An 11,435-nucleotide genomic window follows, 5' to 3' on the forward strand; every position below is an offset into this window, starting at 1 on the left:
TGTCACTTTCGAGAAAAAAAAATGTATTTCAAGCTTTTAGACTGAAAAAATGAATGTCACGATGTGTTAAATACATGATTTGGACAAAATAAAAATGCAAAACCAGTGAGTGTTACCGCATTTACCTTCTATAAATCTATACATGGATTCTGTTAGCGTGTAGTTTGTTTGTACTATGCAAATATTTTCTTCTTCCTGACCTTACAAAACATTTCAAGAGGCTTACAACAGAAATATGGAATAGGTATTAAGGTACTTTATGGAAAGTCAGATGCGGTGATCTCAGAAATCACCAATAAGAAGAAGTGGCGGCAACACTTCAATTTACACGTCCACAAATTTCACGGTAATTAGGTGACAATTAGCAAGTAACTTATTTGAAATTTCTTTGGAATTACTGCCAAATTACCCCAAAATTGACCTCAAAATTGATCAAAAATTACTTTACTATAAACATTATTTAATAATTAAATGCTAAAATAGCATATAATGCATTTCAATTAACTTTGTATTCTTTTCCTGGAAATGTATTAAATAAATTACCAGCTATTGGGAAATGGCAGAATATAATTATTAAATAATGTTTATAATAAAGTAATTTTCAAGAGGTAAATATTGGGGTAATTTGGCAGTAATTCCAAAGAAATTTCTTGCTAATTATCACCTAATTACCATGAAATTTGCAGACCTGTAAAATGAAGTGTAACCGAAGTGGCGACCAAACAGTGTATCAAGCTCCATCTGTGTTTGTGTTTTCTATGGGAAGGGGTTGTCGGGCGTGTAGTTGAAACTGGCGTCCAAGAACATGGCCAGCGTGCCCAGAGTGGTGATGATGACAAACAACCACAGGAAGAGACGGTCCACCACGAGGGCGATGAACTGCCAGTCTCCTGTCATCTGGAGGGAACACACACACACACACACATACAAAAGTAGTTACTGTAAGCACTGAGTCAGCGATGTACTGTATGTATGCAATGACACGTGAACATCGTTGGGGCATGTTTGGAACACTCTGTGCTCGGCAGCGGCAGACAGACAGACTGGATAGCAAGCTGCTCTTGACAGTGCGTGTCGTGTTGTGCACATTTCTAACCGTGTCGTCCGTGTCCTGCTTCTTCAGCTGCTCGGCCATGTATGTCACGGCAGCGATGGCTGACTTCAGGTTGGGAGGGAGGATCAGACAGTAGCTGTCAGTGTCCGGGAGCCGATGGAGATGCACCGTGCTCTCACACCTTCAACAAAGAAGTGGGAAAGTAGTGAAAACAATGTAAAGGGCACTGAAAGGAAGGAATTTAGTCCTGTTCTGAGTCAGTCAAACTGCTACTGAAACACTAATAGTCATATCTTGTTTTACAAAGGTTTGAATGAATGATTCTTGTCATTTTAGGTGCATTATTGTCATCAGCTTTAAAGGAATAGTTTGGCATTTGGGAAATACACTCAATTGCTTTCTGGCCAATAATAATTATAATACCTTTCCAGTCTTACCACATTAGAGTGTTATTAATCTTCACATCAAACTCATCCATAAAGCGAATAAGTGTATTTTTCAAAATGTTAAACTATGTTTGAAAAACAAATTTCACAAGAACTGCGACAGAAGTTTAGTATCTCTCTTTGGCTGAAGACTGACCACAGTTTATTATTAACTTCATACTTTATATTTCTATGCTTTTAATTTGTAATTATTAACTGACCACCTAAGATTCATAGGTTGCACCAAGTCTCCTTTTATCACCTCCCTTTATTATTATTTTTTATTACTTATTCTATCCTATTATATTTTAGTGTGTGTGTACAGTACATATATATATTATATATATATATATAAATAAATAAATATATATACATACATATAAATTCATAAATACATATATATGTATATATAAATATATATATATATATATTTATTTATATATATGTATTTATTCATAAAATATTTCCTTCAGGATGAATAAAGTACTGCCTAGAATCTTATTATTTAAGTTTATTACATGATAAGATATGAAAAGATAAGATAGCACCTGTGCTAATCATTCATACAAATAGAAAAAAACATACACACAGGGAGGTGGAAATTGAAAATGATGTAGCAGGATGCCAGCTGTTGTATCTTATAAATTATTAAAAAAAAAAGGTGCATCGATATTACAATATGAAAGTAATACTATTGAAAATAGTAATAAAAAAAATGCCTGAAATGTTTTACTATTTATTTTATTAATCAGTTTTTTTTTATTTTTAGTGTTATTATTTTTAATTACAGTGAACAAATGGACAAAGTAAGACGCTGTTTCCAAAAGAAACACATTCATATTTGAGGATGTCATGCTAATTCTTCCAAGCACGTCCTCTGAAAAAGAACTTAAAAAATGCAGCAACACCCTTCACAAATGCTCAATAAGCTCAGATTTATGTTGCGAATGTCATGAGTCACTAGCACAGCATTGCTCACCTCCACTGAAACAAACCATCTCTGACATTAGCTGTCCAGCGTAGGACATACAGTATGAACGCAGATGTCAGTGTTGTTGCTGCGTGACATACAGTATGTGTCCTTGTCTGCCCTCTAGCCACCGACAACATCATGTACTGTAGCCGCTCTGAACACCGAGTGACGGCAGCAGCACAATGACACAACATTCATGTGATGCCGCGACCTCTGACCCCTTCATTCTTTCCTTCACACAGTTGTTCCATAAAACAAAAACATATGCGCAGAGAGAGTCTTATTGACAGCGTTCTTGTAGTGCCTTCATGCTCTAATGCGTAACTGCTCAACCAGAAATAAATCATTTTGACATAATATCTGAGGCATTTAAACCATCTCTTTATTTTTTTATCGTTGAAATCAGAGGGGAAAATGTTGGTGCAAACTAAAACCCTCAGAGCAATAATAATAATTAAATAATAAAAAAATAATAATTAAAAGTAACACAGAATATATGTGTAGCCTCTAAGTAGATTGTGCCAAGTTCAAACCCTCATTATTCATACTCACTATTAATTTATTTATGCATACTTGACCCAACAATATATAGTGTTGTTATATAGCAGGTCAGGTCACAGACGCTCGTGTCTGACCACAATTAAACAGGTCGGAGCTAACACTTAAGTAGGGTGTTAACTATTCGCTACAGACTCCACTTCCTCCTGCTGCCCTTTCCTTCCCATCACCACATTCACCCTTCACCTCCAGTAAAACTTGGAGGTATTTTACCCTCACTGTCAGCTAAAAAACTGTCATACAGTAACTTAGATAGCGGACGGCATGCTCCCAGTTTGGAGACGCAGACTAGAGCACTGGCACAGAAGTTAAGCAATGTACTGCTGTGTGAACGTCACGTTAGTTCGGATCCGAAAGTCACAAAATAACACAAACAACTGATCGATGAAGCGGTAGACCAGCAACTCCTGCGCTCTGCGAGTTAAAATGACTGCTTTTGTGAATGGAATCTGGTCTGGTGGCTTTGAAGATGAGCGATTTAATGGCTTCAGTTCTCCGTCAGAAAGGGCTGTCTGATGGCGAGGTAAAGCGGTGAACATATTCTAAAAGTGGTGTACACTTAAACTGATTTTGATTGTTTTTAGGTGGCTAAAATAAGTTTTTCTGCTGCCAGACTACATTAAAAAAGCAGTAATTTTCCCTCCCAGAACGCAGGAGTATACATGCAACCCCACTTCAAAAAAATACAAACTAATCCTTTAAGTTATTTCCAAACTAACTTTGACTAAGCTAGTCCATTAGCTTACTTTGGTAACCTACGTCACTGCTTTTGCATTGGCTGATGGCCTTTCCATTTGACAGAACACAGATGGACCTGCCCTTCAAAGCTAGAGTTGGTAATCTACTTCAAAAACTTATCTTTGCTCTTCTTTGTTGATTTATTTACTTGTGTGTGCACATTATTTTCCTCATTTTTGCTTTCTTGTTAGTTTTGTTTATCCCTTTGTACATCAATTTGCTAAGTTGTTGGCTTTGCTCGGTTATCCATTCATTTGCTAAATGTGTTAAAATATACAAGATGCTATTTAGAATACAAAACAGTAAAACATTAGAGATAGAGAGAGAGCTCTGTGTGTCACCTCCTGAAGGAGTCTGGCTCGACACCACAGCGCACCTGTCGGATTTGGCACTTCGGTGCATGTCTACGGTCCATGCATGTGGTGTATCCAGAGTGTACGTGATGTTAATAATGTGCAGAACCTCCGGCACCAGAGAGGTGGAAGGCGTCAGAGAAGGAGCAGCAGGACAAGTTATCAGAGTCACAGCGAGACAGCGTGACAACACATGGACTCTGCAGGACAATAAAAACCAAGCGACAAAGAGCTGAGTGTGTGTGTATGTGTGTGTGTGTGTGGCCACAGCTCAGTGCAGAGCTATGTGGCGCTCTACATGCTGCATGCCATCCACATTCCACGGCTTGTATTCATTACTGCAGATACATGGAGCCCCTCTCACTATGACACAAAGACACACACACACCTTACACAAGTATGGTACTGTTACTGTATATATATTATTTACACGTGGATATACACCTATATTGAGTAATAGATTCATATTATCAACTGACTCACACACCCACAGGTGATTTACTGTACAGCAGAAATGACGACTATCACACTTACATGACATGTGGTGACTCACATGTAAGCAAACATGCAGAGAGAATCCTCATAAAAGGACAGCACCTGGCTTCTAAGTAGCCCTCTGACAGAATAACAAGGTAAAGACAGATGAATGAAGGGACTGGATGACGGTGCCCGACCACCATCTCCTCCACATCAAAAACGACACAATCCTCCCCTGCCCCGATCACTCATCACCGGTCTTCCCTTCCACTCATCTGCCCCCTATCTATTCCTCACGCTCCCTCCGCCTCCTCTCTGTGGGATTACCCCCTAATGTCCAACCTAAACAGAGGCTTAGTGGCTGGCGACTGTGGCCGCGGGTGTGGGGCTTAGCCGCGGCTGAATATGATGCCTTTGGAACGGGATGAGAGATGCCCAGCAAAGGGCCTGGTTCAGAGGACTGTGGAGCTGTTTACGATGCCAGGGCTGGGTGGCAAGGCCGGGGCCTACTGGCAGATTAGCCAGAGTGAAGCCGGCGTGGTTGGAGGGACGACACGGTAAGCAACGCTTTATTGCATTTAATTTTGCACTATGTCCACCTCACTAGGTTTTACTTGTCTACCACTGCACATGTAGATGTAGCCTACAGTAAAAAAAAAAAAAATAAAGTAAAAAATCTCCCATTTATTTAAAGAGGACCTATTATGCTCATTTTAAGATGCATACTTGTATTTTGGGTTTCTTCTAGAACATGTTTACATGCTTTAATGTTAAAAAAAAATGCTTTACTTTTCTCATACTGGCTGTGCTGCAGCACCTCTTTTCACCCTCTGTCTGAAATGCAAATGTATTACTTGGTGACATCACCACGTTACGGAAGAAAAGGCGGGACTTCAATCATGGTGTTTCAGGCAGTTCAGGAGCACTGTTTCTGTCGGGGAGAGTAACTCCCTTTGGCGTGGACTTTGGGCTTTGTAACTTTGCAGACCTTTTACATGTATAACCTATATACACACTAAAGGAAAGGGAAAAAGCACAAAAGCATAATAGGTCCTCTTTAAGCTAGTGATGCATGTTGTATGTTGATAAGTATTGTACAGTTTTTTGCACATTATCTTTTCTCTTTTGGGATTAATAAAGTTCTTTCTTTGGATAACAAATTGATATACAGTATAGTGACTCATCTTATTCTCAGCTCATTAAAGCTTTAAGATTTGTTGAGCACCAGCTACAAAAACTCCACAGTCCTGCATACACTGCTTGATTAAGAGGCGATCTGTGAAAATGGCAGTACAGAAACACAGCAGAAAGAGCTAATTGCAATACAATGCAATGCGTACAATTTTGTTTTAAAAATACAAAAATCCCACATAATGATACACTTTTCATTTGAGTAAGTTCCCCTGAAACATCCAACACTACAACTCAGAAATTACGGTATAAGAAAACATAATGACATAACTAATTAGTCCACTCCATTTGCTGTTATCCAACTGAATGATCAATCCATCAGAGTATCTTTCATGTGGCTGTATTAAATATTTGATGCTGAGGAAAGTGCACATACTGTTACTGTCTTTACAGATTCCCTGAGGTGCTGTAGTGATGGCTGTATTTCTGCCAAGTCTAGCACACTGTGTACTCTACTATAATAGCTAGTCTGGCATCAGATCCAGCATTCACACTTTGGCACACTCTAAAAAGAAGATTCATGCCCGCGCTGGATTTTATTAACATTAATAGAAATGGCTTTCTGCTAGTGTAACGTCAGGATCAGCACATCTTAGCCTGGAGAGAGGCTGAATCAGGATGAATGACTCTGATGGGTTTTACTTCAGGTCTGTGGTGGTTAACAGTCTTGACAGGTAAGAATATAGCCACTATAACCTTTTTGGCAGTCCCTCTCTCTCAATAACTCAACCCAGCAGTTTGGTTTCTCTTTGGAGCGTAATCCAATAAAGTTTGTTACACACATACAAAAAAACAAAACAATGTATGGACTGATACAAAACTAATCTCTCTCAACCATCACTTATGACCAACTACAAGTGTGTGGTGATGCTTGACCGACAAATCCAACTCATTCTGCTGTTAAAAGGTAGGTCCATTATTATTTTTATATATGTATTTTGTAGCTTCCATGTGGTGTTCCTTATGAATTCAAATCCAAACATTCAAGTTTTTGTCAAAATAGGTTTCTGCATGATGACGCTGCTACATATACAGTATATAACAGTATGTTATATTATATATAATATATATAATATATATAATAATCGGATATAATAATCGGATATATGAGACATGCTGAAAGCCGTCCAGCTACGACAGGCTGCTCATTGACGGTGCATATGCAGCAGACTTTTCTATTAGCGGAGCACACGTTTTAAATGTCAACATCACAGTCGAACACATTCATTTAATTGTGGGAAGCCAAAATCGTAATTGTGCAGCCCTACCTTAACGGGGTAATGTTCAAGATTTTCCAGTAAGTTCTGAACTACTTTCATTAACCAAAACCAGCACAAAAAAATCATCATGTGCCCTCATGACAACTAGAGTCGATTGAATTGATTAATGAAAGCAAAAGGAATGATGATTTTGTGGTAGCCTTTTTGGACATTTTTCTTTTATATACATTCCTCTATATGATGTTGTAGGCAACATTCTTTTTTTGTTTGTTTTTGGTTACTTTCCTTAGATGACCAGAATAACTTTTCTCCACTTAGTCAGTTATTGGACAGTATAAATGGTGATTGAGTCAAGCCTCTGGTAGATCCCTTGTATGTGTCCTTACCTGCCTCTCCAGGGTATGACCAGATCAGGGTTGATCTTGCGAAAGAAGTACTCTCCTCCAGGCTGCCTGCCGTTGAAGTTTGGGATGGGTGAGTCATCACTAGACTCCTCCTCCAACAGAGGGTCTTCTGGGTTTGGCCTCTCCATGCCGATGTACTTGGGCAGGAAGTGAATGAATACCTGTGAATTTGAGGTAAAGAAATCAGTGAAATCTGGTGTTCTCAAAGGTATTGATGAAGACTAGATGGGTGCTCAGTCAACACATTCTCACTCCAAGCTCATCAAATACAGTGCCCCTCGGCATCGGAGGCCGACACACGGGGTACTATACTCCTCTCGTGTTGGACCAGGGACAGCGTGTCAATATACGGCTGTTACATGCGTAGTGTACTTTCAAAATAAACTTCCGTTTTCACAGGAAGTTAGGTTTAGGCAACACAACCTCTTAGATAAGGTTAGGAAACGGCCGCGGTCGACGTTAACTTCACTGACTAGCGACTCACTGGACTGATGATGCCGACGAGTCACGTGACAAAATAGGTCAATGTTTCTTTAAGTTTCACACAGGACACGCACACCGGTCTCCTGGTTGAAAGTGTTGTGTTTGCCTGCCCTTAGCAGACTCTCACACTATTAATACTTGCTCTGGCCGCGGGTGGGTTTACATTGGAGTTAGTTGAAAGCCCAGCTCATCAGATAATGTCGCTAAAGGGTGCCTCCATGCGTCGATTTCCGATGCCGAGGTGCACTTACCAAACGGCGGTATTTGACGAGTTGGGAGTGAAAACGGGTTGGCTCAGTGAATTTGGAAAAATGTTAAACCTAGCCTCACCTTTCGAACCCAGTTCGGCATGATGTGCGTGCTGGGCGTTCGGTGGTGCAGATTGAGGACGACTACGCTCAGGATGACAGAGAACGTGACCAGGATCATGGTGAACATGACATAGTTGACAATAATTGGGATGCCGAGGGAAGTCTCTGGGACCCTGTCAGCCAGCAGAAGCATGAAGACAGTCAGAGCGATGAGGACGGAAATGGAGAGAGTCATCTTCTCTCCTGCAGACAAGAGGGAGAATTAATTATAACAGTGAAGCAGCACATACTACTCTGCTAGCTTCTGTTTCATGTGGACAAGGACAAACTTAAGACAGTGGCTTTATCTTTAAAAATGTTAGACAAAGGCACATGCTTCTTGTCATGACATTAGACGCCGTATCAAGGGGCAGTCTCCTGTCTTAGCTGTGATGTGTAGTCACAGTGTCGCAACATGTCAGGTGTGCTGACCTGCTCCAGGAGGCAAGTAGAAGACAAATATAGCCAACACGCTGGTGAGGATGCAGGGCACGATGATGTTGATGATGTAGAAAAGAGGCTTCCTCTGTATGATGAGGTAGAAGGTGATGTCCTCGTACAGGTCTTCCTTAATGTTCTTTCTGGAGGGTTTGTGACAGATGGCCCATTCTCCGTTTTCTGTGGAGAAAGTAGAAGGTGGAAAAAATATGTATGAAAAAGAATTAAAAACACCAGGTGGCTTAAGTAGATGCAGTAAATATCATAGGACTATAGGACCTGAATGAAGTCACGGTAGGTACCAACCAGTGAAAGTATTCTCATCTATAACAATCTCCTGAATCTCTTTGCCGTCATCGCCCAGAAAGTACTGCAGTTCCACCTCGGAGGCGTCGTAGGTGTACGAGCGAAAAACCATGCTGCAGTTCTGCCAGTCAAACGGGAAGTACGACACCTGTGGGAGCGGATATTAAACTGCTATATCATTTTTCAAAGGGAATTTTCTACACATATGGAATTCTGGATGAAGGTCCGTGAAAATCCAAGATAAAGTAAAACCTAGAGTATTGCATATTTAACATTAAATCAAGCCATAACTTGTCCTTCCTAGCTTGCCATACAACTAGAGACGGTACCTCTATAGAGCAGGAGCTGCGGTAGATGGCCGGGGGAAGCCAGTTGACCGTCCCATCACTGTAAACCAAGACGTTGACGTACAGAGCCACGTCAAACTGACCGTCGTTACTGTAGGGAGAAAATAGACAAATGTGATGCTCATATTTCAGACATGTTGGTATACCGTGACATTTCACGTCATTCTACAACCTGGTCCCTGTAAATACGTTTTCCTTCTGTACACTGTTGTATCTCAAGACGCCAGTTCCTGTATTCAGGATATTGAGGCTTCACTATTGTAGAGTGGGAGGAAGTGGAGACGCGTCGTCCATCTATACAGTCTATAATTGCAACCAATTGATTACCCCCACTCCCTCACCCCTCCTCCATTTCCAGGTGTGTAGAAGAAGCTATGGTGGCCTTAAGGCACATTTGTGATGCATTGGTTTCACTAAATTCAAGCTGTTGGCAAATCCTCTGTTAGATATTGTGTGATGGATGATATGGATTACTGTGTGACTGCAGATAGGACACTCACTTGTTTATGAGGTAGATGTCAGGCCGCCACACCTTGTTGGGAGGAATCCTCAAAACTTCAATGTTATCATATGACTCTGGGTTCCATGACAACCTGTAGTCTGTCCACGCCTGGGAAGGAAGGAAGGAAGGAAGGAAGGAAGGAAGGGAGGGAGAAAAGAGCAAGGAAAAAAGAAAGAAAGTGAATAACAGGCGGAGCAGACGAGGTGAAATCATTACTACGGTGCCCCGATGTCTCTGTCATCTACATCCTCGTTTCTCCTGTCTTTGATAAGTCATTTAAATCCCACTGATCTAGACACGCACTCACACACCACTGTCACAAACACTCAAGCCGTCCCGAATTCTAATTAGCGATGTGCGAGGGACGAAAAATGAAAGAGCGAGTCGGAGAATGAGAGCGATAAAGCAAGAAATAATTTGTGCTTATAAAAAGTGACAATTCCATTTGAGGGCAGAGCGATGGAGAGCAGCGGAGAGAGAGAGAGAGAGAGAGGAGACGGAGCGGGAGAGCGGCTCGGTGATGAAGATGAATGTTTTTCATCGTCGTACCAGATTCATGAACACGTTGGTTGTCATCTGTTCGTTCTTCTCGTTCTGTAGCGGGACAGAGAGAGACACAGAAAGATGAGGAGATACGTTAGTGATGCCAACATATCTTGTTGTGTATGACAGGGCAGTTACTTTCAATCCTGCACTATGGAAACTAATTGGGTATGCACCCAGCAGTAATCTGGGCACTAGTGTGTGTATATGAGATTGGACTGCTGAAGGATAGCACTGCATTTATCAGAAGATAACTTCATAAAAACAACTTGATATATAGAGAAAAGGACAGAAGTGTGAATGTATGTGTATTTACCAAGCTGACAAGCTGAGAGAGGGTCATCCCCACTCGAACCATCACCTTCTCCTCCCAGTAACGAGCTGGTCTGACCTTCATGTTGTAGTTTTCAAACAGCTTCTGATGGAGCCGCCGCTCTGTTTCCGAGGCTCCTGGATGAAAGGGCGGATGCAAAGAGACAGAAAATGATGAGGGGGAAGTGATACCTAATGAACCGAGAGCCATCACCACCGCCACCTGAAAAAAAAAACGGTGATTGAAAAATGAAGAGCAATAAAGACATAGGAAAACAAAAAAACAATAAAAGTAAGGGGTCATATATTTTTTGTTGTGTGAAATATTACATCTTACATGTGATATGTACGGAAACCACATGACTAAATGCAAAATTGAAATTTTTTTATTCAGACATTTTTTTGATCTTTTTTTTCAGACTTTTTTTTCGGACATTTTTTCAGACATTTTTCAGATCTTTTTTTTCGGACATTTTTTTAGATCTTTTTTTTCTGACTTTTTTTCTGACATTTTTTCAGATCTTTTTTTCCAGACTTTTTTTTCGGACATTTTTTTAGATCTTTTTTTTCTGACTTTTTTTTAGATCTTTTTTTTCTGACTTTTTTTTAGATCTTTTTTTTCTGACTTTTTTTTAGATCTTTTTTCAGACATTTTTCAGATCTTTTTTTTCTGACATTTTTTCTGACTTTTTTTTCTGACATTTTTTTCGGACATTTTTTTCAGACTTTTTTTTCGGACTTTTTTTTAGATCTTTTTTTAC

General features: G+C 40.2%; 1 protein-coding gene across 1 annotated transcript; it reads right to left on the minus strand.

The window, feature by feature from the left end:
- Positions 1–600: 600 nt before the first annotated feature.
- On the minus strand, positions 601–11,144 carry chrnb1l (cholinergic receptor, nicotinic, beta 1 (muscle) like). The gene is made up of 10 exons (XM_037758005.1): positions 10,679–11,144; positions 10,369–10,413; positions 9,818–9,927; positions 9,300–9,408; positions 8,971–9,118; positions 8,659–8,844; positions 8,207–8,430; positions 7,376–7,554; positions 1,097–1,235; positions 601–897 (listed from the first exon to the last, which is right to left on the minus strand). Exons 1-10 carry the CDS (start codon positions 11,033–11,035, stop codon positions 757–759), a joined length of 1,638 nt encoding a protein of 545 aa, XP_037613933.1. The 5' UTR covers positions 11,036–11,144; the 3' UTR covers positions 601–756.
- Between the last annotated feature and the right edge of the window lie 291 nt (positions 11,145–11,435).

Source organism: Sebastes umbrosus, chromosome 22 (genome assembly GCF_015220745.1).
Source record: "Sebastes umbrosus isolate fSebUmb1 chromosome 22, fSebUmb1.pri, whole genome shotgun sequence".
NCBI classification, from domain to species: Eukaryota; Metazoa; Chordata; class Actinopteri; order Perciformes; family Sebastidae; genus Sebastes; species Sebastes umbrosus.

Coding starts and splice junctions, on each gene's coding strand:
- chrnb1l (XM_037758005.1), bottom strand. CDS start 11,035: ATGTGGTTTCCGTACATATCACATGTAAGATGTAATATTTCACACAAC. Junction 8,431..8,658: donor CTACTTGCCTCCTGGAGCAG/GTCAGCACACCT, acceptor TCTTGTCTGCAG/GAGAGAAGATGACTCTCTCC. Junction 1,236..7,375: donor GTCATACCCTGGAGAGGCAG/GTAAGGACACAT, acceptor TCTTTGTTGAAG/GTGTGAGAGCACGGTGCATC.